Here is a 21,040-nt window from a genome sequence, read left to right as displayed (position 1 = left end):
ATTCTAAATGTACAAAAGATGCAATGGACTTGTAAATTATTTGATGCTACCTCTAACTACACCAAGGACAGCTCCGACATCCTGAGGGTCCTATATGGTTCAGAACCTCGGACAGAGGTGGAGACACATATTACTGCATTATGTCCAAAAGAGATTCACCTGAGCTGCAGGTGGGCCTTGTTGAGGAAAAGTCTGCAGGTTGTATAAAGGCCTCAGCTGGTCACATATGTTATGACTGCTAATCAGTTTGTGGATTGTAATGATGGAGGACCATGTTCTCAAGGATTCAAGGGGGCTTTATTGAATCAGAGTAAAATATTTTACAAGATAGTGCAACCCTTTCTGCATTTATAAAAAAAAAAACCTCACTCTTGGAGCGAGAAACCAACAAAAGAAAAAAGCCCTAAATTAAATCTTAAAAAATATATGAATAAAATAAGCATAAATAATTCTGGTTGAAAAATATCTGATATTTGGTTTGCAATATTTATTAAGGAGTAGTCATAGGGTCCTCCAGAGGCTAGACCAGTTTAGAAACATTGATATAGAGGAGCCCATGATACTCTAAACAAAGTGTCATCATCATTCATAAGAGAAAATAGTGTCTCCCATTACCTTAAAAATGTGTTCTCATAACATGAGGTTTATTCACTGACACATTATCATCGTTCCCCAACCTGCAGCCTCCTCCCCTGATTAAATCTGAAGCCATGAATCAAATATTATGCAACACCAAGGGGAGCCCACTCATAATCAGGACAAATATTATGTAAGTCAGAGGAAACAAGTGTGCCCTCCCTCCACACAATGGGGTCTATTCACACCCTGATGCGGTGACCTCATTATGAACTGTACCAATAACTGCATTAAACACTAAATCAGTGTGCATCGGAAGGTAAGTGTGTGCTTCTGAATGAAGATGAAGCTGATGTCTGTGTCTCTGCAGTGCGCTGCGTGACGCACTCCAGCCTTTTGTTTTCATGGACTGTCGCTTTAAGAAGCCTTTGGCTGCGCAGAGGCGCTACAGCAGCGCATCACATGATTCTTCTCTTGTGACAATCCAGACAGAAAGGAAAAAGCCTCTCTGACTTCTAGCCGAGTTAGAAGACGCTGCGATGACCGCTCACTGTCGTTTCTGTGCCAAAGGACCAACTTCAAGAGGGAAAATGGAGTTAAGTTAACCATTACCAGACTGACTCGGGCCATTCCTGTCTTTACATTTGGAGGATTTTTTGGGGTTGTTGCGCCGACGGGGACAAAGTTGGCGCATGGAGAGGGACGAAGTTTCATTTTTGCGCAGCATCTTTTCTTTGTTTTCTTTGTTTTTGTCGCGTCTGTGCAACACAAGCCGATAAGCTGGAGTTCAGTTTTGAGTTTTTCTGCTTTTTGAGTTCATTAAGTTAAGCACGAGAACGAGACAACTTGAGGACGTTACGTCGGGTGAGATGATGGACAGCAAACCTCTTCTTCAGAATCAGGACATACCTCCCCCCTACCCCGGCCCCGGGGCTCATGTGTACGGCCCGCCGCAGCACAACTACGGGGCCATCCCCGCGTCGGCCCCGCCGCCGTACTCGTACCCCGATGGCCAAGGCAAGTAGCCCTGTTTTTGTTTCACACACACACACACACACACACACACACACACACACACACACACACACACACACACACACACACACACACACACACACACACACACACACACACACACACACACACACACACACACACACACACACACACACACACACACACACACACACACACACACACACAAACACACACGGTCCCTCACGTTTACCACAAAGTAGAGAGGAATCACTTCGTCTCACTTCCGCGTTCGTCTAAAGCTCGCTCTGTGATGGCTCAGAGTTTGGAAATATTTGTGACTCATTAAGGAGCGGGGTTTGAACAACAAAAGTATGTCACTAGGCCTACATTTGAATTTCTGCGAACTAGTCACTAGTTTCGTTTATCGGTGGCCATAATTTTGCGCATGCGCAGAATAAGCACATACAAATATTGAGCAGATTTTGCAGAGATTAGACAACATGCTCCTTTTAAGGTACCTCAAGAATGAAAAAAAAAACTAACGTTTATAGTCAGAGAATTCAACCAAACGTTGTATATGCTTTTTATAAGAGGCCTCATAATGTTAAATATGTAAATATTGTTTTTTTTTTTTAAGTGTGCAGGTAGCTTTGCAGCACCAGCAAAGAGCAAACAGTTGAGCTAACTAAGCCCCTTTATTTCCACTGTATGTCAACTTTATGTGAAGGAGGCTACCATCATTTTATTGTATCTGTATAAAAATCTGCAGTCAGCAAACACAGCAAGGAAGTTAAGCTTTCCTGACATTTCGCACATTTCCTGTAACTGCAAGTGATATCCTGTTTGCAGAAGCACAATGTTTTTAAGTCTTCACTGTGGATGAATGTAGTCTGACAGAGATCCTCATGAAAGTACAGCTATTCCTTTAAATGTGTCAGATGAAGGCATCCATATCAGACGAAGGCTTTAGGTAAACACCTCTGAGAATTCAAGTGTGGTTATCAAAGTTGACTGTTTACACAAGTCGTTTAAACAAATCAATACCTCCTGAAAAAAAACAAGTGAATCCCCAAATCTCCTACACACACACACACACACACACACACACACACACACACAACAGTGACGTGTCAAGTTGTTTCTTTATACTTTATCCAAGTGGCCTTTTTTATCACCTTCATTATAATCAGATGTAACTTACTTCTGAAAATAACTTCTCACTGTTTCCAATGCAAATCATGCTATCATGACTTTCTGTCAGCTGAACACACAGAGTCTACTCTCAGTCAGATAAAAGCTCTGTTAAAGGACATTTGCTTGTTTAAACCTGCTTTCACACACACACACACACACACACACACACACACACACACACACACACACACACACACACACACACACACACACACACACACACAGAGATAAATGTCACATGACTTCATGAAGCTCTCTGAGACTTGACTTTGAACCTGGTGTTCTGTTACTATCTGACTGTGGAGCTGTTTGAGATAAACTCAGGTGACAGGCCCTGTTTACACTCGTTCATACAGATGAATCAATCTAACCTCGTATGATCATTCTTTTTAATTCAGTTTTCATACTGTGCCTTAATCAGTTGTTGTTGTTGTTGTTGTTGTTCTTTAAATATTTTATTAGGATTGTCACAACACTATAATTTTAGATTTGGATACAATTTGAGTAAAAGCCAAACAATATTATTACCTGTTTCGATCCATGGCGATGGAAATAGAAATTCAAGACGCCCAATATTTGTTAATTTCTCGTTTTTCATTCACAAATATTGCAGACAAACTCCTGCACACGGTCTAAGTTGCACAAAAGCATTGACAATGTTTTCTGTACGGACACATGGCCAATGCTTTTAAGACAGGTGTGCAGGTCTTTACCCGCCCTTTTTTGATGGATTCATTCCTCTCTTATGTATCTGTCTGAAGAAATAGATGAACTTTTAAAAAAAAGTTTCTGTACTGTTTGATTCTATCGATCATAAAAAATATTCATGTTTGTATGGTTTTAAAAGGAGGAGGCTGTAGTCCCTCCAAGTGGGGCGGCCCGGGTCGAATCCAATCCTAAACAATTAACAAGGAAATAACGCAGAACTAGCAACAATTTAAATAATACAGTATAAGAAGCTATTACAATATATAAAATAGAATTAAAAAAAAAAATATTAAAAAAAAAAAAAAACACAAAAAAAGTGCAATGTAGGAGCTGTGCACTCTTTGTCTCTCCCAGATTTCCGACTCTATCCACTGTCCTGTCCCTCTGATAAAGGAGAGTGCTGCAGCCGGTATTGCTTAGAGGTCATGTTGCGCAGCCCCCATGTCAGGAGGGTACAGTCTAGCAGCCGTGGGTTCAAATCCATCCTCAGCTCTTTGCTTCACGTCGTCCCCCACTCTCTCTCCTCCCATGTCCTGTCAATAAAATAATGGAGTGCGCTCTTCCTCTGTCATACGCAGGATACCCTCCAGCCCAGATGGCCCCGGCTGTGTCCCAGCAGCCCTATCCTGGGACCTACACCATCATCCAGCCCTCTGTAGTGGTGGTGGGAGGCTGCCCCGCCTGCAGGTGAGGACTCACAGACCTCCGGCCGGTGTCTGTTACAGTAGATAATGGAGAGCTAACATGATTACATGACGCCTAAGTGTCCTGAGTTGATACAGGGAAGCAAACTGAGAAACCACTAATGCACATGAGAGCATTCACTAACAGAGAGGTCTGTGTTGAAGCATGTGTTTGTATGTGAGAGTCTCGTGCTTACTGGAACCGCAGCGGCTTTCTGTCACACTAAAAACGATCAACTGTCTTTGTGTCTGTGCTTGCTTTTTATATATTTTTTTACGATCTGGTTATATACTTTTATTGTTCATGCATTTGATGTTGTAAGGCAGAACAGATAAGCAGATGTGACTTTCATTTTTTTTTTTTTTGGAGAAGCTTTCTCTGTGGTTGAGTCAACATCCTGTCAGTCAGATGATTTCAGACTCAAACTTGTGACGGGGCAAAAGGTGAGCGCAGAACACGAGACATGACGAGAACAAACTGAAGTCAGACGAGCTCCCTCTAAACTGGTTCAAACTGAGTTATGACATTTATTCTGTGTCCATACCGTAGACTGTAAATGTCCGTACCAGCTGCTTAAAGGACATTTGTGCACAATTTAGGGTGATCTTTCTTTATGCAGAAATGACAGTTTAATCATCTGATAATAAAAGTTGATGTTGAGACTGCACAATAGGAGAAAAAAAGGGAAGTGTGATAACAAAGGAGAAAACCATATGAAGTGCAATTCACAGAATGCTGATACACTTTAACTGACAGTTTTTTTTTAAGGTTTATTTTTGGGCTTTTTTGCTTTTATTTTAGAGATAGGACAGTGGATAGAGTCAGAAATCAGGAAGAGAGAGAGAGAGAATGGGGAATTACATGCGAGAAAGGAGCCACAGGTCGGATTTGAAACCAGGGGCCACCCTCCAGGAGAACCACAGCCTTCGCACGTGGGGCGTGTGCACCAACCACTAGGCCACCGGAGCCCTAGACTGACAGTTTTTATGTCTTTTTGATGTTTTACCCAAAACCGGTGTTGACAAAATATCCTCCCGAATCCAAAATAAATGAGAAAAAAAAAAGTTTAATTTGAGGCTATCTTGAGCTTCATTTGACTGCACTAATATGTTGTGAAAGCAAAGTCATTATACCCGGGCATGCTGTGTGAGCAAGCATTTCTTGTGTATGTATAGTTATTGTTCTTATTTATGGCAACATGTTTATTGTCAGTGCTGCTCTTAATGCAATAAGTGTGAAGTCACAGTTAATTGCGCGGCCCTAGTTGAGACCTTTTGTACTTTTTATAATGAGATATTTATATCTACAGGAGTGTTTCATCTCGTCTTATGTGGAACCAGTCGTGTTGTATCACCATATTTCTACAGTAGCCGCAAATAGACGAACCGCACATTTGCTCTTGGGCAGATCTTTTGTGTTACATGCAAGAGTATTTCATCCACCAAAAGATTCTCCTGCAAACCTGGAAGAGGAGAGAGAGGGGAGGAGGAATCATTCGGTTGCAATCTGCAGCTTCAGCACGTAATGCCAATAATATTACACTCTGATCCTTTAATTATTAAACCTGGTAGTGGAGCTTTAATTCACCGAGCGCTGCAGCGGGTTTGTTTACTGCTGCGAGTACACAAGCAGTGATACCCTGGAAGTCCCCGAAGTAAACTTTAACTGAACGTTTGCATGGTTATCAGTGGTCCTTTTTAAGTGACCTACATGACCAGTCTCTGAAAATGACTGTAATATTAAGTAAAGTCTAAACCAGACAAAAACAATGAAAAAAGCTGCATAACAGCACAAACAAATAATTCCTTTTGACGATTAAACTCTAAAAATAATATCACATCTTTCACATTGAGAGTTTATTACTTAATGTCCTGAAGACAGTAGTTGTGCTTCTCTCTCTCACATTGTGAGAACAGTATGGTGTGTGTGTTAACTTCACGAGGTGTTGAAACTGGCTGGAACACTTGAGGTCGGGCTCTGTTTCCTTGGCCGATTAGAGTGGCGGTTCCTGGCACGAGTGTGCAAACAAGTTGTGCTAATCCAAATAGTTCTGACACAGAGTGTGGTGCGGTGCATTGTAGGCCAAACACTGTTTGCTCACACCCTATTGATTACAATGGCGTGTAAGAGGCTGAAATCATGTTAATGAGCTCTAAACCAGTTCATCAGCGCCGCAGAATCTCATACTTTGAGTGTTTATCGAGCTTACCTGTGATAATTCTGCATTCTAATGATTCTAAATCCACAGCTGTGTGACACTTTATAAAAGCATCAGCAGTAAGAGCGCTCTTTATAATATTTATAATAGATTTATTTTCCATCTCTGGAGGAGCGAGGTCGACATGTTGCATGAGTTAAATCTCTGGAGGAGTGAGGTCGACATGTTGCATGAGTTAAATCTCTGGAGGAGTGAGGTCGACGTGTTGCATGAGTTAAATCTCTGGAGGAGTGAGGTCGACATGTTGCATGAGTTAAATCTCTGGAGGAGTGAGGTCGACATGTTGCATGAGTTAAATCTCTGGAGGAGTGAGGTCGACGTGTTGCATGAGTTAAATCTCTGGAGGAGTGAGGTCGACATGTTGCATGAGTTAAATCTCTGGAGGAGCGAGGTCGATGTGTTGCATGAGTTAAATCTCTGGAGGAGTGAGGTCGACATGTTGCATGAGTTAAATCTCTGGAGGAGTGAGGTCGACATGTTGCATGAGTTAAATCTCTGGAGGAGCGAGGTCGATGTGTTGCATGAGTTAAATCTCTGGGGGAGCGAGGTCGATGTGTTGCATGAGTTAAATCTCTGGAGGAGCGAGGTCGACGTGTTGCATGAGTTAAATCTCTGGGGGAGCGTGGTCGATGTGTTGCATGAGTTAAATCCTTCTCGGGGCCTCCAGCAGTATGACTCTCCACGCTGCTCTGCAGAGGTCAGTCATGAGACCAGCATGAGCTCTTTGTTTACCATGTCTTGACCTGTAACACAGATTTCAATACATAATGCTTCAAGACCCGGCAGTTATTTATTTTTATTTTTTGACAGACAGACAAAAAAAAAACTGTAAAAATGGGAGACTTAGAGATTCAAGAAGTGAGAAAGCTAAAAATAGCTTCATTAAAATGTGTTTTTGGTCTCATCAAATGAAGCGTTCATAAAGATTGGGGAAGTAAATGAATGAGTTAAAATTTAAAAAAAAAAAGCACTTGGTGAAAGATTTGCTAAATTGACTGTTTTCCGTGTGTTTTGCAGAGTCGGTGTCCTGGAGGATGACTTCACTTGCCTGGGGATTCTGTGTGCCATCTTCTTCTTCCCCCTGGGCCTCCTCTTCTGCTTCGCCCTGCGTCAGAGAAGGTGTCCCAACTGCGGCGCCACCTTCGGCTAGAGGGACCAAAACCCCAGCTCATGCTCCTCGCTTGTTGCTCCCCATGCGTACAAAACACACACACACATAATCTAGCATTTCTTTTTTTTTTTTTTATTTGATGTTTTCTTAATATTGCACTTTGCTGTTGCCATGACGTTATGTACTGCAAATGATCAAGATATTGACCTTGGATTATGATGTGAACTTTTTTTATTAGAGGAACGTGTAGAAATCTATTTTCATCTGCTAGTTGAGAACGTAATATTCTAGCGTCTGTTTGTGTCCCTGTCTTGTCAGTGCCTTCACTTCACGAGTGATCATCAGAGATTCCATCAGTCATGACGCTTTTCTGTAGATGAAGCTCAGTATTTATAGGATCTGAGCAGATTCCTTCATGTTGCATCAAGCCACAAATAATCACGGCACATGTCAGATTTTGTGCCTAGTTTTATTTGATCCTATTTTTTTTTTTTGTCTTTGCTATTACGCTTTCTACATATTTTTATTTTTTTGTTAAAATTGTGTTTAGGAACATTGTACTCATCACAGCATCCATGTAGATTGCCGTTTGTGTTCGCTTTCTGGAAAAAACAAACAAACATGTTTTTATGTAATCCTTTTTCTCGCTCTGTGCTTCACGGAATAACAGAAACATGTCTCTAAAAAAAAAAGAGGATGTGTGAAGATCTTTGGATAGGAGCTGTTCTGGCTGAAACGATGGACTTGTCTCGAACAGTTACAGTTGGTCAGTTTTTTTTGTCGATGTTTTTTTCTTGGGGCCATATTTGCACTGGTCATTCGTTTGACGATTCTTCTGCTGGGTTGTGCTTTTCCAGGGCCAATGCAGAACTCAGGTACATACAATCTGAAAAAGCCCTCAACTTTACAACCTCAATCACTGTTGTACTCGGGACTTCGGGGCCGACTTTTAAGAGGACTATTATGTCAAATCGCAGGCTCCCCCCCCCCCCCCCCTTTTAATGGGAGGAGCCTCACTTCGAGGAAGCATGCTGAGAGTGAAAGCTGAAAGAAATCTCTCACTAATGTGTATAATCTCTGGATTTGTATCTTAGTACTCCACTCTGTGACAAGTCACCCTGCCCCCATTCCTCCCCAACCAGACAATCAACGGAGAATGTCTACGTCGGTGTATCTGCGGTGTCTCTGTGTCTACGTCTTCCATTCAGAAAGATGTTATAGAACTGTCCACGGCAGGAGAAGAAGAGATCTAACGGGGTGGGAGGGATTGAAATTAAAGAAACTTCTTGCTTTAGAAAACACACTACGCACGCTCTTATGATTGAGGTTCTTACTTTTGATATATAAGTTACTGTAATTAAAAAAGAATGCTACCTATGTGTCTGACTCTTGATTTATTTTTTCAAATGGATGAACACCAACTCTGTAAATAATGCACACACATACTGTTAGTTTTCATACATACATATAATGAATGCACAGCAAATCATTCAAAACAGAACTTGAACTACTTTTCCCTGCAAGAACTTTCTGCAGAGACGATAGGTGTTTTCAGACCAAACAGTTCTGGGGACTTTTTGGAGAGGAGCTTCCCTGAGAGCTGCACACCATGAGGACTTTTTCTCTGTCAGCATTCACACCGTCATGGCACCTACTATCAAGCAGGAGCTAAAAAGGTTCCTCTAAATGTGCTTCTAGGGACTAAAATAGTTCCAATAAAAAAGAGGGAGGGTTCCAACAGTTCTTATAACTATGAAAAAGTTTCTGCGGTTAAAAAAAAACTCTCTTAAGGTACAGAATCTGTGAGGCATGGACTTGGAGCATTAAAAATATGATTGAGTATGTCAGCATTTTCTAAAAACCATAGCAACAAGTACCTTTTCTTTTGCTTTGGCGTGTGGGCCAGAGAACCCAGGCGTGCAAAGGGAGAACATCAAAACTCTTCACAGGAAGAGAAAAGTAGTTCCTGGGTTTTCATTTCCTTTTGGTGTAAACGTGACTGTTGTGTAGATAGTTTGTGCGATAACAAGCAAAAATAGGAGCTTGAAGAAATAAATCTTTATTTTCATACAGCAGATTCTGATAAGAGTGTTATGTTGGCCAAAGACCAAAAACAAGTGTACACACTTTGGTGCCACATGATGCGGTGAAAGCACAATGATTGCACTGTCAATGCGAAGATGAGTCACAACTCGTGTCCACAATCTGAAGAATGCAACAGGAACATGATTCTTGTCTTACAGTAGGTATGTTTGTGTCATTAAGGCAAAAGTCCGTCTCCATGATCGTCTAGCTCTACAAAAAGTTCAGTTAGATGGCAGAGAACAATAGTCATAACATCTGATGTACAAGTATATACACAAGAGGGACTTGAGGAGAAAGATCACTTGTGTGTTTCCTTTGATTTTTTTCAAATGCATCTCTTTACATGTTTGCAGTTTCCTCACAGCGGCCGACATCGTTTTGGTGTCGACACCGGGATTCAACGTTGTCATGAGGACCTGCAGGTGAAATGCAGAGGTCCTCTACAGTACATTCTTTTACTGTCTCTATGGCAACAGCAAAGATTCCTAACAGTCATTTTGACGTCAAACGAGCCAACATCAAACAGTTTAAATACATCACATACAGTCTTTTCTTTGCCCATTTGTTTCTCATTCGTTTCTCAAGTGCAGGTAAGAAAGGCGTCTTTAAATGTCACCACAAACGGAGGGACAAAACAGACATGGAAAATATATATATATCTTAAATATAGGAGCATCTGTTTGGTAAATAAAACGGGTCCCACAATACTTCCAGATGAGTGTTTGCAGCAGTAAAGGGGGTCCAACATTCAAATGGCGTTTTGCCCTCCATGTGTTCTCTCCATCCCGATCAGGAGGATCTGCAGGAGCAGTAAAGTCTGCGCTCAGCTGCACGACCCGGAAGAAGAAGAAGAAGAGGAAGAAGAAGAGGGCGTGTGGGGATGGAGGACCTGTGGATCAGATGGCCGGTGCAGAGCGGTCATTGGTGACGGTAGGACGTAGTCGGACTGTGGCGAATGGGTTCCCTCCTCTGTGAAAATGCAAAAAAAAAAAGATGTGTGTGAAGTGTGCAAGTCTACATGAGAGACAGGACGATCATGTGGTTTGATGTTCTTATGGGACTTACGCGAGGTAAGCAGGCTGAGCTCTGGAGACGCCGTTAGTCTGAGCCGCCTGTGGAGAAAATACAGATTCATGTATTAATACCTGAAACATCCCTCTTTCTTTCTGTTTGTTGAACTGTATCGCACGCACGCACGCACGCACGCACGCACGCACGCACGCACGCACGCACGCACGCACAGGATGAAAGGACGGGGGAGGGAAAGACGACGTGCTCTGTCACATCACAAGACAGTCACTGTGGAATCTCGACCTTCTAGAAATTCAAGTCTGGTCGTCAATCACCCACATCAAGTTTTCTCATGTAGAGTCAAAGTCAGTCATCCTGTGCAGGGTTCATGTTCATCATTTAGATCACAGAAAAACAAAAAAATCTTTTTGAAAAATGTTTGCGTCCAAGACTTTGAGGGATTAACATCAAGTCAGGATCAGGATGAAACCAGCACGAGTCTCAGGAGGCAAGAACACGCTTTAATACAATGTGGAACCACAGCATGACCTTTGACCCTCATCATGTTGATCTGAAAAAAATGAAGAAATCTCAATGTACTCCTGAAAGAGTAGACTATGTTCAGGAGGAGAGTTATAGTCTATATTATAAACCAGCATGAGAAATTATGATGAATCCATCCACCCATTATCTATAACGCTTTTCCCGTTCTGGGTCGCATCGTAGCTGGAGCCGATCCCAGCTGTCATTGGGCAAGAGGCGGGGTTACACCCTGGACTGACAACCATGTCAAAGTTATTTATTTATAAAAATAATTCTTAAATGACATATATTTCTTTATATTTTTGTGTGAGTAGTGTAGCTGAACTTCCTTGCTGCTGGCTCTGTCGTCCTGTTATAAACCTGCAGTACAGCACAGCCTCCACAAGAGGTCAGCAGTGGATCGGGTCACTGATTTTCCTGTCGCGCTCAGTTTTGGCAAAGTCACTCTCACTGTGACTGTGACCCCCGTTTAATCCCACGGGACGTTCAGAGTTTCACATCTGTTCTGCATTTACAGATTTTTAGATTCAAAATCACGTCAATCAGGCAATCATTTCTTACATGAAGAGTTCTTAATGATTCTCTGAAATGTTCACTGTCTCTCTTTTTGTCTTTCAGTTAAATAACAGGTGTGTACACAAACTTCTACATGCTCAGTGAGGGAGCAAAGGTCGTCTTCCCCTCTGTCTGTTCTGCTCTGTTAAACGTTGAGTGTTGTTGTTTTTTCTTTTAAATGATACTCTGCCCTTTAACTTTCTCACATCACTCTCTCTCTCTCTCTCTCTCTGTCCTCTGAATAGATTCATTCCTTTGAGTCGTTATCTTTCCCTCAACAAACCAGTGAGGGTGCATTTTTTCTCATGGTGACAGTGCATTCCAGGGTAACCCCACCTCCTGCAGCACTCAGGCCTCTAATCTCCCCTTCCTCCCCCTCCTCTCACCTGTCCTTCCTCTAGACCAACATGCAAGGCTGGGAAATGATTTATAGCAGTTTGATGACACCAAGAAGGCAAAAGAATGTGAATATTTCAGATTTTCAAGTTTGGCATGAAATCAATATGGAGCGCAAAAAACTCCAAACAGGCTAAAAAAACAACAACAACCATGTTGTTATCGCCTGAACTTTGCAACTCAGAAAGCATATTGACATTAAAGTTTATAATGCAGCAGCCACAGGCAGAGACATGCACACACCAACACACAACCTCAGCCACCCACACACACACTGAACTGAACATAAACTAAAGTATTACAGTCTAATGCAGAAGTGGAGAACTTTTTCCCACACGCAAGTCTATTCTGGGACGTGTGTGTGTGTGTGTGTGTGTGTGTGTGTGTGTGTGTGTGTGTGTGTGTGTGTGTGTGTGTGTGTGTGTGGTCTGCACAGAGTGAAAGCTTTGCAAGTCTGACTGCATGTAAACTTCTCTGCAGGCGACCCTTATTTACCCTGGAAGTGGAGGGAGGGATACAATGAGCGTGAAAGAGAGACAGAGAAGTGTGCAGATGAAGGGAGATAAAGAGACAAACAAGAAACTGATAGAACGGAGAGAGAGCGAGGCGGAGAAGAAAGGTGGGTATCGGGTTCACACAAAGTGGAATTCCAACCATAATACAGAGTCAGAGGTAGAGAGATGGGGCTCCACAGTGACACACACACACACACACACACACACACACACACACACACACACACACACACACACAGGCGCTCGTGCCTTCATGTGGCTGTGGACCAAATGATGGTAAATAATAAATAGTGCCGAGGCAACAGGAAGAAAAGTATCTCAAAGTGCCATCTGACCGCTGAACCTCGATCTGGGTCAAACATCACTAACTATCTGACCAACCACGTCAGACGTCTGAGTGTGAGTGTGTGTGTCTGAGTGTTTTAGTGACGGGGCTACAAATATGTTCATGCACCTTTTTTACATGTTGATACGTTTTTATATCTTTTACAAAATATTATGTCATGCAGCCAGTTTTAGTATTTTCTCATGATGACAGAGGCCTAAATAAATCACATGTTTGTTTAGTGTAACTTTAGTTCTGCAGCTATCTGCTGCTAACTTCAGCTCGGCTGTTCCTACAAGCTTGTTTGGAGGTCACGATTTCCTCGATGTTCATCTTTCACAAGGTTTAAACTGAAGCAGAATTTACTGCAGAGGTATTCTTGTCTTTCAAAGAAACAGCACCGATATCTTATTTAGTCTGGTACATATTAGTCTTTGCTTATTTTGTGTCTATCGTTGATATTTAATGTTATACCTTTGTACATAGAGAGCACAGTTCACTCGAGTGTGTAAGCATACCTGGCCAATAAAGCGGACAAATAAAAAAAGAGTTCTCCCCGCTGCTCCTTGGCACAAACTGGACTTCAGAAGGAGCTGTTAGCTGACCTCGTTACAGGGCTTTTTAATGAAGGCTTCCTGCAGTTTTGAACTTTATCTGCAGGGGTCTCTACCTCTCGAAAGCAAATTAATATTGTCATTTATACCACATAAAACATTAAATAAAGAAGTTGTAGGGAAAAAAAGCAGTCTTAAGGGGCTTTCCAGTAATGTCCATATAACTAACATCACATCTCTTCCACATCTTCCTAATCTTTTACAGACATTCACTTTTACAGACATTCACTTCATCAACTTCAGCTCGCCCACTGCTCTCCAGAGGGGAGTGGATGTGTACTAAAACAGAGCGGCCTTCATCAGGGCCGATACGCGTCGGTCTAATTTGTTCAAAAAGTTGATCTTCATACTATAAATGTTGCTGGAGCTTCATGACCTCTCCAAGACTTCCACTCTTCATGCACCTTGGTAGTTGGTGAAGTTGTGCCAGAAAATCCTGCTCTGCTTCTTCCTGTGAAAACTGTTTGACTTCCAAAGAGTGAAAACATCCGATTGTTATGGATCTTAATCTCCCTCTCCAGACTGTTTCATCACTTATCTCTAGTTCTGTCTTCTCTGCGTCTCTGGTGGTCTCTAAATATGAAATCTGGTTGTAAAGAAGCTGGAATAAGCATCTCTTTAGATAGCATAAGTAAAACATTTGAACTTTTTTAGATGAGTAAAAAGTGATGAAGTGCGTGTTGTTGTTGATACATTTTGAATAAATATTTGCATGGATAAAATCCTATCTGTCAAACCATTGCCAGCTCACTTTGGTGGAAAAGAGTGAAATGTTATCTTAAAAGTGGTGCTGGTGTGATCGTGCAGAGAGGGCAGGTGGCTTTGACCTGACGTGCCACAACATATTTACATTCATCCAACGCAGAGGAACTACAAAAGCTCTCAGAGGCAGGAAACCACTACTTTGGGTGACGCTTTGCATGCTATGCAAACAGACGAGCATCCGTAAAGTAATGACTGAAGCTGAGCTGCTGTTAGGAGAGGACGCTGGAGATGGATGGACATGTAACATGCACGACGTGCATTCACTGCAACACAAAATGAAAGCAGCTATTTAACCTCAGCTGACTTCATGTATCTCTTGATGACAGAAAAAATAAATAAAAATCCAAAAAGTTTCAAACTGATTTTCTGTTGTGGTTAGAAAACGGTTGCTATTCATCCTCGAAGCCTCAAACAAACTTTAAGACTTTCTGTCAGCGCCCAACGGACACAGACTCAAAAAAACGAATTCTGCAACACAACAGCTGTATTCACACATGTTCTCCTGTATTCCAAGATGGAGGACAAAGTGCCAGAGTTGGACGATATAAAGACAGTTCTTTGTCTTAAGATCAATGCTACATGTTTTTTGAGGAGGGCTGAACGATATATATTTTTTAATAATCACATTTGCAATGTGCATATGAGCAACATATCATGCTAATCATGTGACCTCAGGCACTTTTCTGTTGTTCGATGCAAACAAAAACTGACCGTTTTCTCATTTTCCATGAGCTACATTCAATTAATGTTCCCGTATCACAGAAGAAATGGAAAAGAAAAAGCTGTTTGAGCAGAAAAGAGTTAAGTGCACAACTTTGTCTTTTAGTGGGAAGTCAAAATCACGTCTGAGTCTGCCGCGCATGTTCAGGCTCCAAATTACATCACCAGTGTCATGCTAGTGCCGACGCTGTCTGTATTTTGGCTTCACTTTTGTGCAACTGGATGAAGTGGAGACGTGCCGTCAATCTTTGTATGCAGTAAAAGGTTTGAGATTAGCAGAATGAATATCTCTCAGAGTCTCTCCCAAGTGTGTGTTGCAGCCAGATAATAAAAACCAGCTGGGATTTTTAAACTGCTGTAGTCTAAACCCGGCCTGAGGCAAACTTAATGTTAAACTATTCCTGCGACATAACTGATTTTTTTCATGTATCAGTCAGCTGACACCCGGGGTGTATCAGAATGTAATCAGTTGCCTAATGCAGAGATGCAGAGTTCACCTGACACCACACACACACACACACACACACACACACACACACACAGACACACACACACACACACACACACACACACACACACACACACACACACACACACACACACACACACACACACACACACACACACACACACACACACACACACACACACACACACACACACACACACAGTACATCTGAGTGTACAGTAGCCGTGCTGCAGCAGGTATCAGGTGAGATGTAGCCTCACATTGCCAGTCCTTTCAAGTCACAATGCCACGTCTGTGACAGCAGCACCGCAGGGTCTGGCAGAAGACAGGAGGTCAAATTTTCTGGGCTGATTAAGTTCCTAGATACAATCGTTTTTAAAAAGGCAGGGCGGAGGCTTCCTGGATAATATTTCATTAAACTCTGAAAATGAGAGCTAAGAGCACAAGCTGCTGACTGACCGTGTTGTGCTCGTACGAGTTGGAGGAGGCCACAGAGGGCGTGGGCGAGTGCTGGTGGTTGTTGTGTGTGGTGACGTTGTCGCTGCTGCTCAACGCATTGAATTTGACGGCGTTCCGCTGCAAGCCGTCGCTGTAGTCCGCCGGGGGGAGCACCATGGTGGCCTCGTCCGTCTCTGTGTCCTGGTGGTGCAGGTTGACCACACTTCTGCTGCGGTACGGGGCAGAAGACACACTGCAGAGGAGACACAGGATGAAACATGACAATTAAGAAGAAGATGAATCTCCAGAACACGCTCTTACATTTCAAACTTTCTTGGTTCTTCTTTAGGTTTGAAAAGTACTGGATCAGACGAGGACTCAACTCAAAATGCCCGTAAGGTTTTTAGGGACAATGCCAACACTAATGCTCTTCTACACAGACTAAAAAAAAGGATGTTGATGTGTGTACTTGTGTCCCCCAGCGCTGGTTATAGTTTAAACTTTCTGTTCCCCTGGATGCGAGCAGGCTGGCAGCGTCTCTGTGGGAGGTTCAGCACATTAAGATCTAATAAATGTATCCGACAGGGATTAGTCTCTTTGAAGAACAGGCTGCAGCCCACTCTCTGATCTCTCTCTCTTTCTAATCAGCAGTAAAAATCTATTCATCAGCACACAACATCCTGGTTCCTGATATTTTCCTGCTGAACTTGCCCGAGGAGTCTATTTTTAGATCCATTTCGATTACACAGATTGGAGGGATATTTAATATTAATAGGAGCAGAAGATTTCTAAAGGGGTTGTGTTAATCCTGAAGAACAATGAATGCATCACAGGTCTTCCCGAATGTGCATGAGTCATGTAACAGCACACACAGAAAGGTTTCATATGGCTCGAAGATGATGGAGGAAATCAGGAGGAAAATGTGACCGAAGCACAACGGGAATCAAAGATTGAGGAATGGGAGAGTCCCCGACAGGATTAGAAAGGTTATCACGCTAATAGTTGTAACCAGAGGCCAACAATGCAGCTGCCTGAAACCTGAAACCACCTGCTGTGTGTGTGTGTGTGTGTGTGTGTGTGTGTGTGTGTGTGTGTGTGTGGGGCGTCTCCTTACCTGTTGTTATTCACGAGTGGCTCAGAGAGTGCACGGCAGTAAGATGAAGGGAACCAGCCCCTCCTGTGAGACACAAAGAAAGAGAGAGAGAGAGGCAAAGTTAGGGGTGATTACATCTGTGATTAATCATACTGCCAGCCTCCCCGTCGGCTCTCACTGCACACACACATCGAAAAACCTCTGGATAGAAACAGAAGGAATAAAAGACACCCTTCAAGCTCCTCAGACGGTCCCACTTCCTGAGTTGGGGTGTGTTCACCAGTTTTCAGTCATGTGGAAACAAAATATATATATTTGACTGTTTTACCTTTTCTTTTAAAGTTTTTATTTCTGCGCATTTTTAAGCCTTTGTTTGATACGACAGTGGATAGAGTGAAAAATCAGGACAGAGAGTGGGGGAATGACATGCTGGAAAGGAGCCAGGGGCTGGACTCCGAACCCGGCTGCCCCCCTTTTAAGGACCACCTGTATAGCCTCTCGCACATGAGGCGCAACATAAAGACACCTCCACCCCCACTATAGGTAACTTTTATTAAGAGCATCTACTGGTTACGACCTTAGCCAAAAGCTGCAAAAAGCATATTCATGATACATGAATTAAGACAAACATTTTGACCATAACTCTAACGTTGACATCAATATAAAAAATCACATCAATTCTGTCAACGTGGAGAGTTGGTTATAAGCCTGCACGATTAGAGAGGATTTTGCAATGAGTGGTCATATTTTGATAACAACATGGAGTGTAGTATAACGTAAAGTAAAGCATGCATTTTATAATATTTACACTGAGAACACTTGTTTGGTTCCAACAGGGATTTTACTGCTGACCAATGAACAGGTTAGCTTGACGTTAATAACAATCCTGTTCATCGACGACCCTCTGGAAGCCAGGACTGTTCACTTTCCTGTACAGGAACAATGAACTCTTAACACTCCTGCATGAATAAAAAGACTCTGCAATCCAGCTGATGTCAGAAAAGAGAGCATGCTATAACGATGTTATCGTTTGCTAAACGTTGAGTGGTTTGATTTATGACCAGCTTGTTTTCCCTCACAGTGATTCACATGTATCTTTGCCCTGTATATATTCATCCCTCTGTCCATCAACAGCGTGTGTGGGCGTCATGGCGTCAGGCCTGGGTCTTGCCAGGCATGTTGTTGGGGAAACATAGTCAAAGCTGATTTATGACAAACAGAAAAACTAAGTGTGAGACCCGAATGCATCGAAGCCAGCCCTCCTGCAGGACGCAGTGTCTATCTTTTTAGAAGCTGTGCTCTGATGAACATGATGATTTACACTTTTTAAGCCTGCAGGTACTCCGGCTAGCCTCGCTCTCAGTGGCCAGGCAGCGAGAACAAAGTTTTAGTTCGCAGCAGCCTCACTTTTGAAAACAACTCTGAAATGATGGCCGCCTGCCCTCGATCTGTGTTTTCTTTCTGCCAGGTGATTTCCCTTGATAGTGACAAAGATCAAACATGATAAATGATTAAAATTCCAAAAACACACTTCCAAAGGCTTCGTATCAAATCTCTGTTTAAAAAAAGTCAGACATCACAGACCCGGGGAGAGCCTCAGCTCTGGAGGTGTCTGTCTGTCAGTGTGGGAGAGCAGGTGGTGCTCACTCTCTCTCTCTCCCCCCTTCAGTCCACTATCATACATCCCACCCTCAGGCCATACTTTACTTTGATTTCTGTATCAGTGAGTGTTCCAGCTCTGGCAGCACTCTTGTGTGTGTGTATGTGTGTGTGTGTGTGTGTGTGTGTGTGTGTGTGTGTGTGTGTGTGTGTGTATGTGTGTGTGTGTGTGTGTGTGTGTGTGTGTGTGTGTGTATACATGGTCAGCATGACAATCAGGCGAGGGGCCATCTGTCCAGTAATGAACATGCAGAAACTCTCTGTCAATCACCTGAATGATGGGAAGACGGCTGAATGACTTTAACATTTTAGAACTCCACATTATAAATATGAAATGAGTCCAACATTTTCTTATTTCCATCTTCCGTAAAGGCTTCTGCACGATGAAAGTTAATAACCATTATAATTGGAAAAGATATCAAAACTGTGTCATAAATTACAAACTAAAGACTTCAATTGATTCTCTAAATATACAGAAATATTGATAAAATCATTCATGAATGCAAGAATGAAAGACTTTTTCAGTAGTTTTTATGAGCAGAGTGCAAAAAGTTATATAGTTTATCTGCAATTAAAATATGGTGCCTATGATGTTGCTCTCTGTGGGGATCTTGGATCACCTCTTAGTTGTTAAATCTGTAGAACTGAGAGGCAACAGTAAGTAAGTTTTATTTATTATCAAGGTAATATTCTTACAGTGGTTTTCACCAAAATGCATCAGGAGCGATTCCACTTACTTTCCGTTCTTCTCCATTTCTCCGTACATCCAGCCGTCTCTCTCGTCGGGGATCAGCAGGGTGATGACGTCGCCCTCGTCGAAGCTGAGCAGCGTGGAGTTGTTGCCGGCAGTGTGGGGGAAGATGGTTCGCACACGCGGCCTCTTCACAATATTGTTGAGGCCCGTAGCGACAGACACGGACCTGGGCAGGCTGCTGTCCTCGCTGTTTGCGTGGTCTGAAGGAAAACAAGAAAAAACTAATGAAGGATGAAGAGTGTCGATATACACAATAACAATGCCAAGAATCAATAGCCATGCTAGCAGCCTAAAGCTTCAAGCCACAATGGCACAGAGGCTCGTGCAGAGTGAGGGTCATCTCGTGCTGAAATACCTGTGTGATTGTTGCTGATGGTGTTTACAGTGGACGTGTTGTTCTCCTGGGTGAACATGTTGGCCAGAGGGCTGGTCTGAGCTTTCAGAGGGGGGGCCGGGGGAGCGGACATGTTCTGCAACAAAAACAGTCATTATAATGTTAGCAAATGTTCACACTCCCTTTAACTTTTCAACATATTTCAGGGTTCCAGCCTCAATTTACATTTATTTGAACTATTTGTAGATTAATTATAAAACAAACAAAAGTTCAAAAAGCAGAAATCTGTTTGCTGCACGTGTTAACATGAATACAACCTCATGTTGAAGGTCAGTGTTTCACAGAAAAGCATTCAAAGCTTTTCTTGATAAAGAATTTAAATTCCATGTTAAACACAAAAAGATCAAAATGTGGACAATTTGGTGTTAGTCTACAACATATAACCCAATTAAAATCTGTTTTTATTTGTACGTTTTATATGAAAACAAATTAAAAGTTCAAGTTCAAAGTTTATCAAAAGCTAAAAAGTAACCTATAAAGCATATTTAGCGAGATGCAAACCTACTAAAAACCCTGCATGAGTCATTTCAACCTCTTGAGCGATATCATGCTTAATACATTTAAACCCAGAAACCAGGGAGAGAGAGAGAGAGAGAGAGAGAGAGAGAGAGCGAGAGAGAGAGAGAGAGAGAGAGACATGCAGGAAAGGGGCCACAGGTCGGATCCGAACCCGGGCCGCCCGCCTGGAGGACTTAAGCCTCTGCACCACTGCTAGGTTACCGGCACCCCATTAGGTATCGATAAGATTGCTATTCTCTTTCCATTAATATGCACACGTCCACATCAGGGTGCTCTGAAATCGAGTCTTTAGGGGGAACATGTGGTGCAATTCATTATCTCATAAATCAATAAACTTATCAAGACTGTGTTTTAGCCTTTAAAACACATTTTGCAACATATCGAGTAAAAGCATGCATCTCAATTTGTCCCTTCGTCCAACCCATTGTACCACGCTGTGCCGGGACGGGGAGGGGGAGGGCAGAGGGGTGATGGTGACGGGCGCTCGCAGTCCTTCGATCATGGACAGGATGCTGTCGGGCATGTCAGTGGCGTCGTTGCACTGGTCCTGCCAGCTGCTCAGCTTTGAAGTCAGAATGTCTCTGGCCTGTCCAGAGGGCACGGGAAACAAGGCGAGATATTTAAAGAACACACATGTAATCAGAAGAAAGAGAGAACATAAACACGCTGAAATAAAATGTTCCTGCTGGTGTTTTAATTAGATTTAAAGATGGTGA

General features: G+C 42.6%; 2 protein-coding genes across 2 annotated transcripts in view; one reads left to right on the top strand and one right to left on the bottom strand.

The window, feature by feature from the left end:
• Positions 1–1,039: 1,039 nt before the first annotated feature.
• Positions 1,040–8,846, top strand: bri3 (brain protein I3). The gene is made up of 3 exons (XM_061065462.1): positions 1,040–1,593; positions 4,035–4,143; positions 7,376–8,846. The coding sequence occupies exons 1-3, from the start codon at positions 1,446–1,448 to the stop codon at positions 7,506–7,508; spliced, it is 390 nt and encodes a 129-aa protein (XP_060921445.1). The 5' UTR covers positions 1,040–1,445; the 3' UTR covers positions 7,509–8,846.
• Positions 8,847–9,512: 666 nt separating this feature from the next.
• baiap2l1b (BAR/IMD domain containing adaptor protein 2 like 1b) overlaps positions 9,513–21,040 on the bottom strand; it is a 33,007-nt gene continuing 21,479 nt past the window's right edge. Inside the window, exons 8-14 of the mRNA XM_061065431.1 lie at positions 20,755–20,910; positions 19,767–19,881; positions 19,395–19,611; positions 17,020–17,082; positions 15,927–16,158; positions 10,620–10,666; positions 9,513–10,523 (exon numbers count right to left, since the gene is read on the bottom strand). Coding sequence (XP_060921414.1) covers positions 10,451–10,523; positions 10,620–10,666; positions 15,927–16,158; positions 17,020–17,082; positions 19,395–19,611; positions 19,767–19,881; positions 20,755–20,910 — 903 coding nt within the window. The 3' untranslated portion in view covers positions 9,513–10,450. The remainder of the gene's footprint in view (positions 10,524–10,619; positions 10,667–15,926; positions 16,159–17,019; positions 17,083–19,394; positions 19,612–19,766; positions 19,882–20,754; positions 20,911–21,040) is intronic.

Source organism: Labrus mixtus, chromosome 20, assembly GCF_963584025.1.
Source record: "Labrus mixtus chromosome 20, fLabMix1.1, whole genome shotgun sequence".
In the NCBI taxonomy this organism is placed as follows: Eukaryota; Metazoa; Chordata; class Actinopteri; order Labriformes; family Labridae; genus Labrus; species Labrus mixtus.
Note: the sequence above shows the minus strand (reverse complement) of the source record. Positions and strands in the feature narration are given on the sequence as shown.

Coding starts and splice junctions, on each gene's coding strand:
- bri3 (XM_061065462.1), top strand. CDS start 1,446: ATGATGGACAGCAAACCTCTTCTTCAGAATCAGGACATACCTCCCCCC. Junction 1,594..4,034: donor CTCGTACCCCGATGGCCAAG/GCAAGTAGCCCT, acceptor TGTCATACGCAG/GATACCCTCCAGCCCAGATG. Junction 4,144..7,375: donor GGAGGCTGCCCCGCCTGCAG/GTGAGGACTCAC, acceptor TGTGTTTTGCAG/AGTCGGTGTCCTGGAGGATG.